This window comes from Gymnogyps californianus, chromosome 4 (assembly GCF_018139145.2).
Source record: "Gymnogyps californianus isolate 813 chromosome 4, ASM1813914v2, whole genome shotgun sequence".
Classification (NCBI taxonomy): Eukaryota; Metazoa; Chordata; class Aves; order Accipitriformes; family Cathartidae; genus Gymnogyps; species Gymnogyps californianus.
This window is the reverse complement of record NC_059474.1, coordinates 40,543,565-40,564,570: the sequence shown is the minus strand read 5'-3', so window position 1 is coordinate 40,564,570 and position 21,006 is coordinate 40,543,565. Positions and strand designations below refer to the sequence as shown.

At 35.4% G+C, this 21,006-nt stretch overlaps 1 protein-coding gene across 1 annotated transcript in view; it reads right to left on the bottom strand.

The window, feature by feature from the left end:
* The window catches only part of GPM6A (glycoprotein M6A), a 125,672-nt gene that overhangs the window by 7,110 nt on the left and 97,556 nt on the right, over positions 1–21,006 (bottom strand). The window contains 4 exon segments of the mRNA XM_050895908.1: positions 103–168; positions 1,492–1,568; positions 3,756–3,909; positions 18,261–18,417. Of these exon segments, the coding sequence (XP_050751865.1) occupies positions 103–168; positions 1,492–1,568; positions 3,756–3,909; positions 18,261–18,417 (454 nt within the window).

The following is a 21,006-nucleotide window of genomic DNA, read 5'->3' as shown; positions in this document are numbered from 1 at the left end:
ATTAAGTGATAGGGTGGAAATTGAATAACTGATACTAAATAACAACCAGAATGTATTAGCAATTCAGATGTCGATGGAACTACAGAGTGTTGGGTAGCTTACCATAGCAATGACTGCTGCTCCAGCTCCAGCAAGCGCCACAATGAACAAGTGGAATGTCATGTTTAGCTGCAAAGGGGGACAAAGAAAGGGACTTTCATGGTGGTACACTAAACAGAAACTGAACAAAAAGTCAGAATAACGTAGAGCAAATAATTACCTTCCTGGTGCCACCCTTCTACAAAAGGCATGATTACTAATACTTTTTCCAAAAGATTGACATCACTATATGACATTGTGCTTGTGCTTGTTTGGTTACAATACTCATATCAGGGATAAAACATACTTCTATTTAAAAATATTGTATTTAAATCATAAAATATTAAGAAAACTAATTATTTAAAAATAAACAGTTCAGCACTTTTTTTCTTTTTTTTCTTTTTTTTTTTTTTTAGTTACAATACTACCTTACCAGATCTACAAATGTTTGTGGTGGTTTCTCTAGTGGCAGAGACAGCCTAAGAAAACCCCATTTCCCTTCATTACCTGTAGGTTTCCATCCTCATATATTGATTTACTTCCCTCCCAAATTTGCCAATAAAATTTGTTCATATTGATATAATATAAACCAGGTTACTTAAATAATCCAAGTTAACCTGCTTCCTCACCACAGCCCAAACCAAATGATTACATTCGTTTTTAATTTCAGTGATCTGGTTTACACAGCAGCCACTGAGAGTTGACTGCACAGCAAGGATTGCATTTTCTTAGATGGTTTTGGTATAAAGGCAGATTGTGTACCTTCACTCTAAGAAGATTTATTCAAACATATTAAGACCCAGTGAAATATTTAGCAAAGCACCCTCTGACTTCAGAGGGATCAAGATTTTAGCCTCTCTTTTTGTTTTAGATAGATATAATTTTGTTTGTCCTATCTTCATCCCTGATCATTTAAAAACAAAACCAGAAACCTCAGCTGCACTGAAATAAGTGGCCTTTGCCTAAGGGAAAAACTACAAAGAAAAATGTACTAGGAGTTATTATCCTAACACACTGCAAGATTTGGTCAAATCCATTTGAAATCTTTACTCTCCTGTCACAACAGTAATCATAAGGTCTTCAAACAGTGATTCATTATATAGACCCATTCATTGTGCAGCAGGTGCATTAGCTTTCAAAAACATCTCAGTAAAAATATACATGACAATGGAATTCTTAAAAAAAATTACAAGTGTATTTAGAAAATAAATGGCTGGAGAAATTGCACTGACTAAATTTGGTACATGGTAAAAGACTAGGAAAAGTACTTGCTGACTGTATTTTCCACTAGGATTTTATTTCATCACCATAGCTAGGATTAGAACATTAAGAGTAAGAAGAAAACACACATCAGTTACTTTGTAATATAACATATATTATGGATTTGCCAAAAATACTATCACATTTATTCACCTCATTAGAGTCACACATCTTGATGAAACTTTCTGATGTGGTGCAAACCTTCTTTTCCTCTCCAATAGTTACAATACCTGGAGCAGAATAAAGATTCACAGTATTCAGTATTCCTAGTACATAGCAGCTTACTTCATATGAGCCAAAAAAGCTAAGAAATACAAATTCTTGGCTGCTTTGAAGAATTTTTTTAACAACAAAATCAGTTTTTTCTTGATGATCAGGGGGCTGGAGCACCTCCTGTATGAGGACAGGATGAGAGAGCTGGGGCTGTTCAGCCTGGAGAAGAGAATGCTCCAGGAAGACCTTATAGCAGCCTTCCAGTACTTAAATGGGGCCTGCAGGAAAGATGGGGAGGGACACTTTATCAGGGAGTGTAGTGACAGGGTGAGGGGTAACAGTTTTAAACAGAAAGAGGGCAGATTTAGATTGGATGTTAGGAAGAAATTCTTTACTGTGATGGTGGTGAGGCACTGGAACAGGTTGCCCAGAGAAGTTGTGGATGCCCCATCCCTGGAAGCGTTCAAGGCCAGGCTGGATGAGGCTTTGAGCAACCTGATCTAGTGGAAGGTGTCCCTGCCGATGGCAGGGGGGGTGGAACTAGATGATTAACATCCGTTCCAACCCAAACAATTCTATGATTCTATGATAATTTCAGCCATCACAAAACTAACACATCATCTATTTAGTAAAAAGCCCTAGTAGGAAACATGCAGGTAATAATTTTTCAGCCATTTTTGAAAATATCTTCATTCCAGATTTTGATCAGCACAATAATCAAAACACCAGAAAATTATCTGCAACCAGTATATACACTTACCATGTTGTTCACAAACATTCTCTACCCTCATGTGGAGAAATGTGCTGTGTATTGTTTTCAGACATGTTGATCTGGTACAAAGCTTCTTTCGCAAGTTATAAAAAAGCATTACCCAAACATATACTTTATTGTAATAATAGTTTCTCTATCTGCAAGAATAACTAGAATCTGCTACATTGTTTCCTTTAGCTAATGTCCGGATACTAAATCAAAGACTAGCTTGAAGAAAACTGCTATAACTCGGTTATCACGAAAAATGGTACTGTTCTTCCCTATTAATAATCAGTGGTTTTTACACTGAATTTACAGGAAACAGGTACATTCGCAGAATACACATTTTATATGTTAGTGTTCTATCCACATTTTAAATAGAATCAATAATAAAAAATAGGCATGAATATTAGCAAAATAAAAGGTCATAGAAAGAAGAATTAATACTCCTGATGAGATCTGTACAGATAATTGCTTTCTCAACTCACCTGTCATGCTGGAGGGGAAAAAAAAAAAAAAATCAGTAAATTAAAAAAAAGATTTTTTTTTTCCCCCCTTGTGAAAAGAATAACGTGAAATATTTTATTTCGGGTTAAGTGAAATGTTTAATATGAACCAAACTGTTTCATTCCCATGCAATACAGCATTTTTCTATATCTCAAAATAACAATTAAAAATATACTGCGATTTTATCTTAGGCCAAGGCAACAAAAGGAAAGACTCAAGGAACTGCCTGATGAGAGTATGATTACCCAAAGCTCTGTTGGCTGAGAAACCATCAAGGCCAGAACATCTAGATTCAAGTCAGTCTTGTGGCAGAAAGGAATTAAATTATCATCACCAACACAAGAATTCTCAGACTTTTTAAGATTCCAACCCCCTTTTGTCCAAATTTCCCATCTCCTCAAAACACACATGTGTATATCCCCACTTTATTCTAACCTCCACAGTTCAGGCTTTAGCCCCGCTCTCTCTCTCCACCAGCCTCTTACAGTGTCACTATTTGTATTGTCTCTCTTCATCCAAATTTTTGCAAGCAATGAATCTTGTCCTGTCCCAATTCACGTCTGCAGAGACAGATGATAACCTAGGATCTCACATCTCCAAATCAGTGTCCTACCACAAGATTAAAGAGTCATTCTCCAGATAAATGACTAATTAAGCATTTTAGACAAGTTCCAGCAATTCCAAAAGAAGAGACTAAACAGAAGCCCCAAGACAAATTTTCAGTACTCTGGGAAGATGGACAATGTTGATTCAATTTTGTCAGGCCTGGAAATGCAGTGCATCTTCAATATACTGCCTTGACTAGTGGGTAAAAGGATAGAAAGAGATGCTTAACAACTGTTTCAGAAACACTGAAACAGTTCATTTCAGATACATGGAGGCAAAGCAACGTGATGCCTTCTTTTGTGAAATCTTGCTTTATATTTAGTGCTCTTCATTCACATACCATACTGGCGAAGATCCAAGCAGAGATTAGCTCCGTCCACTACGGTGGCATTTCGGCAAATGGTCCACAGATTGAAGTACATGTAAACAGGCAGAGAAGTGAAAGCTGTAACGCCAAGCCAGGCCAACATAAAGATGTATGTCAGCATAATAAACTGCAGTAAAAAAGGGAAAAACAAAACCAGTGGTAAGTCAGAACTTAACTGATACTCCATTGCAAAAAAAGGAACCACAGAGAAGTAACAAATGCATTTCTGACTGTTTTTGTCTGTTTCTGTCCTTATTTAAATTACGGTTTTGGTCTGATAATCAATTCATGATCTGGTCAAAGTGAGAGACGGAGCACTAACAATGATGTTTCTGAAGAACAAGTAGTTATGCTTCCAGAAGTGCAAGCTTACTCTACATTCCTGTCACTCTTGGGCCTATGATTGATGCAAAGCACCTCATCTGAAGTACAGACAGCTGCATGCTTTGTGAAGCATGTCTCTCCCTCTCTCCCATCACCACTACTCCATAGTTAAGACAAGAGGTCACGTGGTTGTTTTTTCCACTATCAATCATGATGCAAAAAATTAGAATGAAATACTATAGGCTTTGCTTGCTTTTGCTTTTAAAATCTGGGTCTTAATAAAAATGAGTCATTATCCATGGCTGCCACAGAATCTCACTGGCAAATCCATTTTGCATTGAACAAATGAGACAACATATTTGTCATTTTGTTACTGTATTTAGACATATTTGGGGTCTACATATAAGGGAATTCGTCATTCTGAACAAACTGGGGTGCTTACCTCTGTTAATAAGAAACGCATTAAATTACATGCTTTGCAACATGTGTTCTCCAAAGGCTACATATTTTCTTTTTTTAGCAATGAGCCTCAAGAGTATTGCAATCTGCTTGTAGGAGGCATTGAACTCTACTTGCCTTCAGGGCCGGTAGTTATGCTGGCACATCCAGCTTCTGTAAATATGTAAGCATGCCACATTACTACTCTGCTGCTAACCTGAGACAACTAGCAGACACGTTCATCAGTAACAAATTACCTTTGCATTTTATGCTGTGGAAAGGATATGAAGATGCTACATGGTTAAATGTGGAAGGTAAGTCAGCCTCTAAATGTTGAATTCAAATAGCCCCAAGATTTGATGGCTTCAGAAATGCTGATGAATCTAAACACATTACTGAAAGAAAAACATTTCAGCACACTAACATTTCCCTAGCTGCTTACCACAGAAAAACATTGACTCTGAGAATAAGAAATAAGAGCTATTTTTGAAAGCTGAATAAGCTGGTCCACAATCTGCTTAAAATTAAACCTTAAAGAGTAAATAAGGGGAAAATGGAAGACATTTTCTAGTTCTTTTTTAACGTAAGATCTCTCACATCAGATGATAAAGGAAAAAGCCTAATATAAATACAGATTTTAGTTATGGAAATCAAATAAGTCAGACTCAAAAGGGTTGTAAATAGTAGTAAAAGTTGTTAGAGGAGTGGCTTGTCCATGTGGACCTGATCAGGAAAAGCAATCCAAACCAACAAAAGGTTTGAATTTTAAGTGAGGCAGTTTTATTACTTTGAAGTTATGGGATGGACATTCTCAAGCAATATTAAAGAGACCTTAATTTAATTTACTTTAACTCACTTCCAAAGAATATTAAAAAAAAAAAAAAAGCCATTTTAATTCCGAGGAAGTGTATTTACATAAGGATTTAATGTAGTTTAATTAATCCAGTTTAAAATTCAATTCAGATTAATTTTCCTGATTGTCCCTAGGTAGATGAGTCTTTCAGCAGTAGCTTGAAAAGCTGGAGAATTTATAGCACTAAAAATAATTATCAGAAGGATGCAGGAAAATAAAAGATAAAGTAGAACAAAGAATAGAAGTATTCTGTTTAGTACTTTAAGTATCTGCTTTCTATCCTTTTCTTTATTTAGTACTCAACACTTCAGCTTTACATGCCAGTTTGTAAGTTATGAACCATTTTAACTTTTCCCATAACCTCAAACTAGTTTAAAAGGGAAACTGATGTGCCTAATTTATGTTTAAAGATTTTTGAAAATGTATTAATACAGATAATGGCTGTCTTCCTTTCCAACTTTTCCCAAAAACACACTTACTGGAAAACCAACTGATAAAATAGAGGAAGTGATAGCAAAGTCTATAATAAATATACACCCTTGACTGTTACAGTAGACTTTTCTGTGTGTCAGTTGCTTTATATAATGGAAATTCTATTCCATCTATTGCAGAGAAAATAGTCAATACAAGTAAATACTGTTCTGTACACACTCCATTTATTTTTTCGTTATTGCTCCTTTATTGTCTTTTTTTTTCTCTCCATATTACAGTGTTAAATCTAATGAGACAACATCTGGTTCAACCTTAGGCACTCATTTACGAATAATTACTTGGAAACGTAGATTCACTTCAGGGCTATGAATTCCCAACTAAAATGCTATGTCTGAACTTAATTTATTATCAAGCTAAAGAGTTGTGCTCAATTTTTCTAAAGTAGGAGCAAGAAATAAGAAAGAAGGCTCTCTGTGTGTTCTCAGAACGGCCTTTAAATTCTCGGTTTGCTATATTCTAGAAGTATTTTAAAAGTAAAATCATCCTCCTAGCTTATATTCTATGAGTTTGCCAAAAACAGGTAAGTCTGAGGCCTTACTTTTGAGCCGCCTTCTAGAACTTCTGAACTAAATAATATTTAAAAAGTTTAGTACATCTCTCAGTGTAGTACATGCATAATAATTTAATGGAGAACTAAATATTTGATATTAGTTATATTACTGAACTGTAGTAACTGTTTTTAAGACTGGGCTCCACACAGATTCGGGAATCTTCCTATTCTGTGATTATCACCAAATGGAAGAAGATGATCAGCCTTACTATGAGTATTACAATTCCTATTTAATATCTTTTTATTTTCTGATCTGTAGTAGGGATGAAACACACTGTAGCCTTGCTTGCTTAAGAAGCTTGCTTAAAAATCTGTACTGAGATAATACAAAGCATTGGTACAGCAAAGAGGGGAAAAACTAGAGTCTATTAGCCTCTAAAAAAATCTGCCTTGGGCATAGAATAAGAGCAGGAGAAATCTGTCAGATGATAGCTGCTGGGAGTCACAAGAGCTGCCTTCTTAGAGAGCATTGCCTCTTGTTTATGGAAGGGATTTTCTTTTAAAAACATGAATCTGTTTGGTTGAGTATCTCAGAAAAAGTGAATCAAATGCTGATTTCATTTAAAAAACATATTTCAGAAAAGGAAGAACTTTATTTTTCCTCTTTCAGTCACTTTCAACTGAAGAGCCAGTGGCCAATGATATGCCAAAATTCATGTCATAACACCAAGAAGACAGGGTGAAAAAATAGAGAAATTTCATTTGTTTCATGTAAGAAAAATGCAAAACTTCACGTTAAATCACTTGGTCGCTATGAATTATCCCTGGAAGCTGCTATCACTGATAACAGTGAAACAAACCACAAAAATGTGATCTGGGCAATAATACACTTTCTGCTGTAAAGGCAGTAAAAAGCAAAAGGTTAACCTTGCACAACAAGTTACTAGTTTCTAGCAACAGGAAGTGTTAGCTTATAAATTCTTGTTATAATGGAATGAAATTGTGAAATTATTTTTTTTTAAACCACAGGTGAAGCACTAAAGTATTTTTTTAGATAATTTTCTCTGCTATTACAATCTTCCCTCTTTGCTCTAGAGACCTTACAAGAAATGCTTAAGGAGCCTATTCACTCCAGGAATTAAATTCAGAACTCAATCTCCTGAGATTCAAAGGGATCTTTCTCCTTTGAAGTAGCATTCTGCTACGTGACAAGCCAAAGATTTATGAAATAGCAGTACAGCATCTTAAAGAGGTATCACAGTTTGTTCTTTAGTATGCTGTGTATTGCATTGGTAGTGAAAATTACTTTCTCTGATCAGTTCAATTTTCACTGTAAGAAGCCAAACACATAAACCCAAAACAAACTGGAATTGATAGTGAAATTTGTCTACCAAATCATGAAGATAAAATTTCACTAATCGATACTCAGTTCACATTGGGAAAGAATAGCTAAAGTAAACAATGATTTGAACAAAACAAATCTTTAACCTTTGTAGGGGTTAATTTCTTGTACCAACACCCTGGCTAGTAAAACCCTCTTGCCAGATTTTATAAGCTTTTCATTGCCAGTAATGGCTTTCCTGAATCATAAACTATCAAAGTAAGCAAATCTGATGCACAGATCAATGTTAGGAAGTAGAGATTTCAGAGCATGTTCTGCAATGGTATGTATACAGCACAACAGCTTTCATGTTGTTTCACAACAACCAAGTCATAGCTGGTTGAAATCCTGTTTCCACTGAAAAGATTACCCAAATCCTATCTATTTTAAGAAGATCAAGATTTCAGTTACTGCTTTCTTTTTAAAATTTATGGGTACTTGTCCCATGAAAAGCACATTCATTGAATTTCAAACACTGTTCTTGTTTTAGTTTTGTTATAAATATTTTAATACCCCTGAAGAAACATTGTATGATTGCTTCGGTGACCCTAGGGACAGAGACAGTGAAATCATATCTAAAAGGCACTGTTACTACAGAGAGATGGATTGAAATGGAAACAAAGTAAACTCCAGTCGTTTTATTGTATAAGGACACTGCTGCTTACTACAAAAAAATAACATAGAAACATAGCAACAAATTCAGAAGTGCCTGAATAAAACTTAACTCCAGAAACCTCATGTTGCCATGTAATTTTATCTTTGTTCCAAACCACTCAGTACTTACACTTATACTTCCTCTCAATCTAATCATATACTTATTTTATATGAACTCCCTGACATGAGCTCTCAACCCAGAGAGTTGTAAGAAGACGTACACCTTGCTGTGTTTATATCTCATTGAGATTTATTACCCTGTGACACACACAAAACTTCATTGTTTACTTTCAGCTTGATGATCTTAGAGGTTCCTTCCAAACCTCTTCACAGGCTCAAAAATTCTCTGTGACATTTTTTGCCAGAGATCAAAACTGCATCTACAGAGATCACGTACCTCCATCCTGCCAAAAGCCTATTATGCTTCACTATGAAACCCTGTCAGTGCAGGACATCACCTGAAGATGAGCCCAGGGTTAGCCTGGCTGTCTCTAACTGGAATACTGGGAGGCATCTGACCTCCACAGTGCGTTGTTGTTGATGGCAGCTCAGAAGCATGAACAGGAAGATCTTTCCAATTTCTTCCTGAATTGCCCTGTCTCTCTAATGTCACATTCACTTTTAATCATCTATAGATTTGATTTCAATACTAATAACAACTTATTTAGTTTTAGCACTTTGCCCAGCTTTAAATTAATAAATGACCTTTGGCTTTCAGGCCTTCTGCTGCAGTCTCATGCATTTTTCCTAGGAGAAATTCCTCTGAGTTAATGCTACCATCTCCTTACCCTGTGCACATTCTGCATAAACACATTTACATACTCTTTTTAAATTATTCATTGCAGTTGCCACATATTTTCTCAAATGCTGAACTTCATCTTGATGACATTGTACTGATAGAGTGCATAGTTCTTTCTGCAGTTTACAAAAGTCAGACTTAAAAGTACTACATGTGTTCCTACCTCAGACATGTTGTTTATTTGCATTCATTTTTCTATAATGGAGGGTTCTGCCTACTACCTACAGTCCAGACTCAGTAATCTCCTTTGATCAATAAACTTTTATCATAGATTAGTGTAAATATTAGATATTTTGTTCCTGTTCACAATCTGTATTCTTATACTACAGGTGTTTAGTTCTTTTTACTTTGGGGTGGTTCAGAATTCATCCAACAGAATTTTGCAACTTTTGCACTTTTAAAGCAGAATCTCTATATACATACTTCAACCTCTTCCCAATGTTTTTTGCAACAGCATCTTAAATGTTTAGTTCCCCATATGCAAATACAAGAGAGAGCAAGTAGAAAACTTGCTGAGTTCCTCTGGAAAGGATTTTAACATTGCAGAAGCTAAAACAGCCTTTGCTGCTTAATTAAAAATGTTAGGTTGTCTAGAATCAGCGATACTATTCTTATTTATTTAAATCTAAATAAATCAGAAATTGAAAAAATTATACAGATGTCTTTAAACTCATCGATATATCAATGCTTAATATGTTACAGATCATCCTTTGCCACCCTAGCCAACCTCTCTTGGTATTCATACACCCTCTTCTTACACACAGTATGAAATCTAAATATGTTCTAAGAAGGACTGTTAAGTAGCTCACAACCAAATGGCCTCCTCTAACATTCTTGTTTTTGCGCTAACCAGCATCTCCTACATTCATGCCTCATTCCTGAACAGAAGTAAAAGATGAAGCCAAAAGTATTTCAACTCATCTCATTTTACATATAATGCTGCTGGAAGAAAGAGACTGACGTTCTGATATTATCACTAAATGCACTATAAATCACAGAAAATACACACTTACAAAGTCTTTTCTGCTTGGTCTAAAATATCACTCTCATTGCTAACAGTCACTTGTTGGACATTTATTATTGCCTCTACAAAACACATTCATCCTATCTCTCTCTCTGACATATTATATTCCCAGGCACAGGTCCAAGAGTCTTGTTGAAACATGGATACATTTCATGCTATGATATTACTGTCATGTGGTTGATTCTTCTTGGCTTGCATTCAAGTCAACTGCTTCAAGAGAGGGGGAAAAAAAAAGACAATATTGGTCCAAATTTCTCTTCGTAGCGGGACAGACTCCTCAGGTTTGCCTAATTGCAATTCATCCATATACTAAATACTAGCTAATGTGACATTCCTTAGATTGTTAAAATCTATTACCAGAAAATGATTAAATCCCTGAAATTTTAAGTTTTGAAGCATCCATTTTATGGAACTGTTTTGTTTGGGTTTTTTTAAACATTTTTCTTCTACAGACATTTTAGATGGATGAAAAACTGATTTTGACAAAATTAAAACCAATTCTCACTGTTACTTTCTACTTTTCATCTGCACATACATTTTTCTAGAATTTCCTTTAAATGTGTATTTCTATGCATGATGTCTATTGCTTTGTAACTATGTAGATGCCTATAAAATCTGGTTTACTTTCTGATTTACTCTGAATTGATTTACTGGTAGCAGTGGAGGAGGAGGTTTCCATAGCTGCATCAGAAATACAAAAAGAAGATTCTCTAACAAATTGATTCTTTTTTTGAAACTTTGCTTTGTAAACAAATCCACTAACTATCAGAACATACTCAGTTCGAAGAAGATGGCTTCGCATTGATGCAAGACTAGGTGTTCCCTGAAGATTTTACAATTTATCTTTTCGGTACTTCCTTATAAACCAATTATATTAGATTTTTTTATTTCTGAATCTTCTTTAGAATGTTCATGGTTTTGTAGCATCGTGCTGCTTAAAGTTGTTAGCATTAGTTATTTTATATGTCCCTCAGGCAAGACTATAATTTTTGTAGTCCAACAGGCTTCTGAAGTCCTACAGAGAGTATTGGATCTTATCTGCCATTTAACAGCAGCAGAATTTCCTATTTAATTTTACAATCTTCCAGATAAGAATTACTTTTTCTCAAAATGTATATGCTTATATTTTCACATTCTCAAAGTTTTCCTTCTCCTTTTGTTTTTCTTTTTGGTGGTGTTTCTAACACTTTGAGGTACTCTCTGGGAATATAGCTAAGCTATTGGTTTTGTATTTAAACATGATTACAGATAAATAATCTGGGTTTAAAACTGCTTTTTTAAAACATGGAGTAGATATCTTCATTAAATACTGCTGCTTCATGGGTTCTTCAGACTGTGTTCATGCCACATAACTATTCAATTCAAAGACATAAAATATGAAAAACAATCAGTTCCACCATGACCCACTCCCTGCCAGTGTAGGCAGGTCCTAGTAGTAAATTTTCCAGGTATTTTGCTTCCAAATTGCTGATAACCTAGTTATAAAATCTTGATCCATACTCCAATGGTTTTCAGTGATGACAAGTTTTCTATACACAGAAAAAGATAACATCCAGCTGGGAAAAGACTGCATTATACAGATTGTTTACATTTTTTGCATTGCCAAGACGGCAATTTTTCAGGAAGTTTGCATGGTCTATACTTGGGAACAAGACAGTGAAGCTTAAACTAGAAAGCAGAAATAATACTCTTATAACTTCTCTAAACAGATGTGTCACTCAAAGTGAATGCTTGGCTGTCAAAAATAAGAATATGTGTTCTTTCCTGATTTGTTCTTGATGGGGCGTGAGAAGCCTATGAGAGAATCGAGGGGTAGGGACCTTCCTTTCTTGTTTGCTGTCTTGCCAAGCAGTGAAAGTCAACAACATGGCTTTTAATCAGCCAGGGGATTCTAAAAATGTGACGTTAAATGTTAAAGCCCTTCAGCTGAAAGAAGTATTGATAAAAATACTCTAGTTTGCTAAGCCTAACCAGCTTAACTTCAATGCTAATCATCATATGTGAATAAAAGGACACAAGCAGTGAGGGGATAAATTTACAAGTTTCCCTCCTTCTTCCTGGGCAAGCGATACCAAAAAACATTTACAATGGTAACTATGAATTTACAAGACATCAGTAGGAAGATGCAGTTGATATGAAGAACAAAAAGCTGTATATGGTTTCTGTGGATTTTGGGGATAGTAACTTTAAATGGGAGGACTGAAAAACAAGCAGGCTAGAAACCATTGGGAGTGGATAAAGGACACATCTTTGACCATAAAATTGTGAATTTAGGATAATGCCACTGACATTCATAGGTTTAAATAACTATAAAAAGAGTAAGACGTCTAGAGGCAGTGAAAAAGAATAACGCAGCCAGGTGAGAACAAGGTTCAGGGAAAACTGTGATCATCTGATGACGCATTCAAGTCAAAACTGAGGATTATGTGAACCCAGGGGAAATAGAGCTATCATCTTGAACAATTTATGATGGTTCATAATAGAAAGGTAAAGCCCATGGAGGAAGTGTAATGGCTTTCACAGTCAAGCACACTTTGGAAATGTATGACAGCACATTTTCAGAAAAAAGTGTCATTAAAAAAACTACTTATTGACTGACCTTACGTGCCAAGGAAAAATTCTGTCCTCGATGTGAAAGACACACAGCACAAGCTGAAGCAAAAACATTTTGTCCAGTTTATCACCAACAATAAAAATTCTGTCAGTGAGCAGCAAGACCAAGAGAAGCTGAGAAGCTACTGGCAAGGCATATTACAATGTCTGGCACACTCCTCTATTAAAGGCAGCAATGAACACTGCAGTCAACAAAAGGGCTGTGTATAAAACATATGGTAAGTTATGTGAGAAGAGGAATGACCAAATGAAAGAATGATTTTATAAGTGTGATATCCCTGAGTGAGAAAATCTGGAAGTATAAAATAAAGAAAAACAAAACCACCTGGCCAGATTACAGAAATAAGACAGACCAAAAGTACAGTCAGCATCTAGAAATATATAACAAAATAACTTCTGAGCTCACCGCAAAAGATTTCTAAAAGTATAACAAATAGGAAAAAAAAGTGATAACTTGCATTCTTCTTTCTTTTTAAGAAACCATATGTATATTAACAATGTAGTTGGGAGAGTAATGGCATAAAGATAGAGATTCTCTTCACCACTTAGCTGCGTTCTGAAGTACTGCTAGGGCTTGTCCTTCCTATTTCAAGAACAAGCACAGAAGATTACAAGGAACTCAGTCCTCTCAAAAAATTCCAACACTGGTCTAGTATCCAGAGATAAGATGACTTCCAGAAACCTATAAAATCATTAATATGTTTTATTTTATTTACTAACTCCAGCAGTATTTAGATAGCAAATGTTATTCACCTAAACTCCAATTAAAGTGGCCAAGCAGGATCATTCAACTATCTAAATTTAGTAGGATGTAAGTGCTTAATATAAAAGACCTAACTTAGAAGACTTGAGGATTATTCTTTTTGCAGAAAATAGGACAGTCACTTGCAGAAAAATTCAGCTCATCTGAGAAAGTCTCTCTAACCATCTCTCTCCTTTAACTACTGAAGGAGTGTAGGCCCTTCTCTTGGCAACCTTAGCAACATTCCTCGTTAGGTGGGATACATCTGTGTCACAGTATATTCCCTCTGAAATTAACTTCTGCATCAGCTTCTGGGTCATTTGTGCCAATAATTCATGATTCTGGTTTTTAACTATGCAGCCTGAAAGGTCAGACCACCATATGAAGCTCACCTTCCCCATTTCCCATGTCAGTGTCTGAAACTACTTACAGCATTTGCTACTTAACATGTATGGGGACAAGAGTTTTGTTAGATGCTTTCCTTATTTAAGATTGGATTAAGGGATTCTAAACCCATAAATACATCTGCTGTCTTGGAGAAAAGGTCCTTTACTTCTCATAAATGAAGAAGCAGTGGTATGAAGCATTCTGCATTCCTCAGATACAGCAGTATTCAACCAGAAGGAAGGCCTCTCTGTCTGTCAGCTCAGCATTTTGCCACCAGAATATCCAGATATGGTATCTGATTTTCAGAAATGAGAGCTTCATTTCTAGCATTCAGAAATGATGCATCTGTTCTGGGTGGGAAAGCCAGCTGAGCCTGCACTGAACTCTGTTCCTCCTGTTACACAAAGAATCAAATGTCAATATGATGCAGTTTCACTGCCTCTAGAATAACTGGTCTGGTAAGGGCAAAATGGAGTGACAAGTTCACAACCCTTACAGATGGTTTTTCAAAATATTTGCGAAGCTACCATGTTTTTTCTTGCAAAATAAAATCTGGAAATATTTTGGAAAGTTCAAGTTTTAGTTTAAGCACTCAAGAAGCATGACTCACATAGCACATAGGTATTCAGGTAGCCAAAATAATTTTCAAAGGTAGAAAAATCCCTTTTGCTCATTAAAATAAAAGGTTCCTAAATACTAAAGATACAGAAGATATATTAGTCAGTGCAACTTAGAATATAAAACGTCTTTCTCTAGACCCTTAACAAGTTTCTTGTAAAAGGTAAGATACAAAGCAATAGAAATACAACTGCCAGGATGAAATCTTTATCCAATGTTTTCTGATTAAATAAAAAGAACTGCTTTCCCATTTCATAGCATATATTGAGGAAAAAAGCCTCGTTTGTGTTTCTTTCTTCATTTTTTTAACTGTCTCTGTAAGCAGACATTCTAAAACAAGGTGTAAATAAGGCTTTCCATGATCAAGCCAGCTGAATATAAATAGGAAGGGTATTAAATCGCAAATATACAAACAATGTCACAGTTGGCTTCAGGCCTGTCTCCCATTCTTTACTAATCATGCTGCAGCACAATTATATATAACTGTTCATTTAATTCTCTAAACGCATGTTCAGGCCTTGAAAAATGAAGACTAAAACCACAGCCATCCCTCCTCGAATGTGACTGGCATTGTTATACTGCTTTTGTTTTACTTTTCACAGTAAATTAATTCTGAAAACGCTGCCAATGAGACTCTTCACTGTCACTTTCACAGGCCCTCTCAGATCTGAGAGAGTACACTCCACAGCAGCACTGGCATGACTTGGATGCTAAGCCTCTGAATGCTCATATAGGCTGATTAATCAACTATACAATCACTGGAAAGGTTAGGTTGAGCTATTTCTTTTTCCATTACTTCAGGCAAAAAACAATTCCTTTTGCCCATGTAGAGCTAGGAAGTGAGTTAGTCACAGGGAAGGAGGGAAGCCAGGAAGGGCACATGAAAAGTTTCTGTAGGTGTCGGCTTTCGGTGTTCTTAAAAGCCTGTTTTTCAAAGAATATTTTGATAAGAAAGAAAAAAAGATGTTACTTTTCAGATTTCCAGTGAGAAATATAGATTGTCCACACAAAGTTAAAACAAGCTTTTCCTCCTTGAAATTTTTTGTTGATTTTTTTTTTATTCCATTTTCCTAATAGGTTTAGTCACAGACATAATAAATATGCTCATGCAAAATACTAATGAGAAGTAATTGGTGACAATGGTAAAGCGGAAGGACTTCATTTTCAGACTTTCACATGCTAAACTGGTATTTAGAAAGACATCAGCAAATTTGATGTGAAATCATAGTCACAATTGCATTTTTACAAAGGTGTTTTTGATGTGGAGCCATTTTTGTCATTTTAATTCTTCAAAACAACAAATATCCTGTGTGTACATTTCTGTTAGTATTAAGGTATTGCTAAAAGAAACCAACTGTTTAGTCTTTGACAGCTTAGATTTTAACATTTACAAAATCACTATCTCAAAATTTTATACAAGGAAGCTTTCTTGCAACACGTAGTATCTGCCAATCCTCTTCAATAGCATTATCTCATTTTGGCAACTGTACATAACAAAATTTATTACAGCAAATTTGCATAGCAATAGAAGAATCTGGGCTTGACACACAAGGGTACTGATTAGGTTCAACTTACCTCTCCAGTCATCTTTTTGTTGTTCTTAGAACTTATTTCTTCATATCATTGCATGATTTAAGGAGCTGAATAAATTCTAAACATATCACTGCTGGACTGAAATATTTTCTAATTCCAAATGTTTTTTTAAATGTAAACTGTTATTTGCCACTTAAGAATTTTAAATGAGATAATCAAAATAAACCTAGTCAAAGAGTGTATCAAGTTTTAATTGACAAAAATGTTGTATATACTGTCTTACTCTCAAACCTCTAGAGCACAGAAGCAAAAGCCAGAATAATAACCTGAAATAGCTCCAGACATTTGTACAGCAATCTTACCGATACATCATAAGAATAAGACAAGCAACCAAACTGCAGATTCTTTTTCTTTTCCAGGGAAAAGAAAAAGCTTCCACTAACTTCAAGAATAACAACAACAATGTATTTAACTCAAAATAATTGATGGCTTATTTTAATTGTGATCATAAACAGTATACAGCCTTAACCTTAGCTGCACAAAGTATATCAACGCAAGGTTTCTTAAAGTAAAACACAGACATTACAAACTACTGATGAGGAAAGTAAAATGCTGAAGGAATTAATTTAATGAATCATTAATAATAACAGTGATATTAACCATAGAATAGATGCCTAACTGTTCATTTCCTCTAGACACGTACTACAGAATTACAGTTTATACTGCAAGGGCATCAAAACTGTGAGAGGACGCAGCATCGCTCTGCTGCAATACTGAGGAGAGGCATTTATGGGAGATGTGAAGAAAAAAGAACGTTCTGAAAAATTTGCTACTCTGTACAGAATTTGAACTAGCTTAGTACGTTCTCAGTGAATATAGATTAGAGATTTCTTTCCAGGAGATGAAAGCAGTGTTGGTATAAGCAATGATTGCTCTTTATTTAAAATGTTTCCAGTCTTTATTTACATATTTATTTAAAGGCTTTAAAACAATTCTTAGTCAAAATGCCAAAAATCATACAATGACACTTGACAGGAACAAAAGAAAAAAAATGAAAAAGCAGCACTACTGTGGAGCATGTTACATCTATGTAGGGATGGCATACATGCCATATTCCCCAATTTCCAATGTGTAGATTATCTGTGTTCAGTTTAAGCTTAAATGTCAGGATATCCAAAATACTAGTTTTGATAGTCTTCAGTGTGACTGGAAGATATTCTCTATTGCCTATATTTGTTCTTAGTCTGTATTCCAGTTTAATAAATGTTGAAATTTGTAGCAGGGTACAATGGGAAACCCTCCTCTAGCTATTATTTATATATCAATTATTGTAAATATAGTATAACATTAAGTGTACCTTAACACCCAGATCTACTTGGCTGTATTTAATCATTTATTTTCCATCAGAAAATATGATTTGTTGATACTGATGGTGTTTGCAGAAATATCCAACTCCAACAGCTACCAAGTGTCCAGGCCTCTTACCTTAGATGCAGAAGAGTCAAATGCCTAAGAAGTTAGTTACTTACTTGATATTGAACAGAGATCTTAAAATAACCCCAGTTCAAACAGTCAGCAATTTTAGTATGACAAACCTCCATTTAAGTCCCAGTACAAATCAGAATTTTTTGAATCTAGGTTTTCCAGGGTCATAAATGAATGGTCTCTCCAAACCAGAGATAACGTAGGAGTAAATAATGGGCTGTTTGCCATTTAGAAATAAACCAAAACCTGATGACAGGTCTCAGCTTGTCCCAAAGAGGAACAGGCAAGGTTTCTAAAATAACAGTGAAAATATCAGTAGGAAAAATATTTCTTGCCCAGTAGAGCTGAAGGCATTATACACTTCTAGTTCTCTCCCAAACAGCTTATGTTGCTGAGAGAATAAGCTTTCCCTTTCAACTGGTGGAATTAATTGCTCCTAAGTGGCAAGAGTTACTTAGTGCTTAACCAATATAGAGAACATTTCAAACACTCTATTCTCCTTTGCTATGATTTTTAACCACTAAACTGAAGTATCAGAAAATATTACAGAAACAAAAAAAATGAAAAATAAACATCACAAGGCACTACAAATATACAAACCATGTTGAAATTGTCATAAGTACAAAAGCTTTTTTAACCACTTACCCAGGCACTGACACATCTGCCGCAAGTGGTGATTTTGAAATCTCCATAGAGATCCTTGATGGCACCAGTTGTAAAGAATCCCTCCACCATCAGCAAAATGCCGTATACAAAGAATGCAGCTGCTACACCATATATCACATACTTGAAGATGTCAATCCTGTATAGGAACAGCAAAAATTATTTATCTGCATAAATATTTAAAGCTGACTCTGAAATTTCAGGGTGAGATAATCAGACCCGCTAAGCCTCAAAGTTTCTACACTGGAGTCAGCTTAAATGCTGATGTGCTATAATGACAGCTGAAGCTGAGGACAGGAGTGAACTTTGGAATAAAATAGCATTGATATAAGAAACGCTGGGCCATTTAATTTAATAAAATGTTAAAATGGATCTGTGTAGGTAAGACAGCACAATTTGTCAGAATAATTTAAGTCAGTTAATTTTCATTTTATTTTTCCTCTAAATAAAGTGGCAAAGAAAAAAAGAAAAGAAAAAGGAAACAAGAATCTGACACATCTCCTCAGTAACAAATTGTAGCCAGCACTTAGGTTATAGAAAAGATATTTTGTCACAATCTTCAATAAACCTTTCTACATGTACTAGTAGTTCTCAAGCTGCAATGCCAATCTGTGCTATATTCTCCTCATTATTATTTTTCCAGTTATTCTCCAATGGACAAAGTGTCTGACACAGAATAATAAAGTCATCAAGAGAGATCCCTAACTTCAAACCAGAAATAAGTTATTACGAAAGTAATAAAGTCAGATCATCTGGCGTTCTTCTATAATGGGGCTTTAAAAACATCATTTCACAGACCCAAAGCTCAAGATATGGAAGGATGGCTTACAGTGTAACATGCAGAGCCCTAGAAGGCTCAATTTATTACAAAGAAGATTACCTGGGTTGTGTGGTTGTCCTGCCCAGCACTGTCTAGAAGCTCAACAGTGGCTCACGGAGACTCTGCCTCCTAAATGTTCTCTCATTACCAGGGTTTGTGAAAAGATGTTTGAAAGCACCTCTCTGCTCTAAGTGTTTTGTCTAAACTTGGAAACACTCCTTGTGACCATTGCTTTGGATCAGCAGGTTTCAATGTTTCCTGCTTGGACTTCTTTAAAAAACTAGCCACAGTAAGCTTCCAGTTTATTGATATGACACATCAGGGGTGGTGCAACTCTTTAGAAAATGGTTTAAATGCAGGTTTAAGATGTTAGTAAGTTCTAGTCATATTGTCCAGGTCAAGACAGTAACAGCTCATAACAAAATAGGACAAAAAATAAGCCAGAGACCGATTAGGATCTGCAAGATGAATTTTGACATGCACCAAACAACTACCCAAACTGGCCATTTCTCAAGACATAAAGATCAATACTTTTATTGTTATGAAAAGAAATATTTAACGATAACATCACTTTAGGAACACACTTTTCATCATCACCCAAAAGACAACTGTCAATACATGTTTTACACGTACAATACAATAACAAAGCTCAAAACTCCATTAAAATATCTTCGAGTTTGGATGGTTTTCAAGAGATTCAAAGTCAGATTCAAGTTTACAGTTGATATTTCAGATGTATGACTGTGTCTACAACCTCACTGAATGTATCTTAAGCTTCCATTAGTCTTGTAAAAACACAATTAAACTTATGACCAGACTGGGGGGGTGGCGTGGGGGAAGTATTATAGATGAATGCTTTTGGCACCTATTGTAGCATTTTTTCAGAAGGCGATAACTGCAGGGTTCTGGGAATGAGACAGGATATGTTTTTCCCTGGCATTCCAATAATAAAGCCCTCTCAGCTTTTTTCTACATTGCTTTTTCTTTCATACTCAAGTGAAAACTAGGGTAAGTTGACATCTGTATGAAATAGAAACATGAACTATTCAAAATGGTGAAACAAATTTAACACTATAGACAGTATTAGATGATGCAAAGAAGAATTTTTTTTTAATACATATAATTGCTGATTACATTGTAAAAATCCCATTTCCCTAATTTTATAGCAATTCAGCCAGTGTAACACTGCTTTAACAGGAAAATGATGTTTTGAGCCTATCTTGTCATTATTGATGAAAATAAACTTACAAGAAACAGACAGCAACTTTGTGACTATTCCATAAGATCTCTTCCAATTCCTACATTATATACATTATAAAATTGTGACCTCCACCAGTGGCTGAAGTGTGGGAGTTCTGCCAGCAACAGCTCCTCACAGACCTCTGTGTGCTCAGTGCTGTAGAAATTACAAGCCATCATTGCCCTAAAGAGATTAAGGCTTTTGGGACATTCAGAGACTATTTCAGCCCGTGCAACAGCCCTTTACACCATCTGTGCTGAGCCTCCCACTGAGCTGCTTGTATCAAAAGGCGTACTAAAAGATCTCTGCTTTTTCCTCAGTCTTATGTGTAACTAAAGGAGTAATTTTCACTTAAGCCTTCCTTTCACAAGGAAAAATATATATAGCTATACCCTAGCCAAATATAGAAATCAATTTCTTCCTCATACACTCCTTATAGAGAGAAGTAGTAAAATCTCTACTGATCAGACTACATAAGATGAAATAGCCAGACTTACTCCAAGGAAAAAGGATCTTGTATAATGCAAAGAGTGAAAATACAAACAAAAATTGTGAAACAGTCATTCAACTACCTCTTTAAATGTCAGATAGAATTGTATTGCAATATAACTACATTTACTGTGTGCTGTACTTAAGGAAAACATATTACAACAGTAACATTTTATATA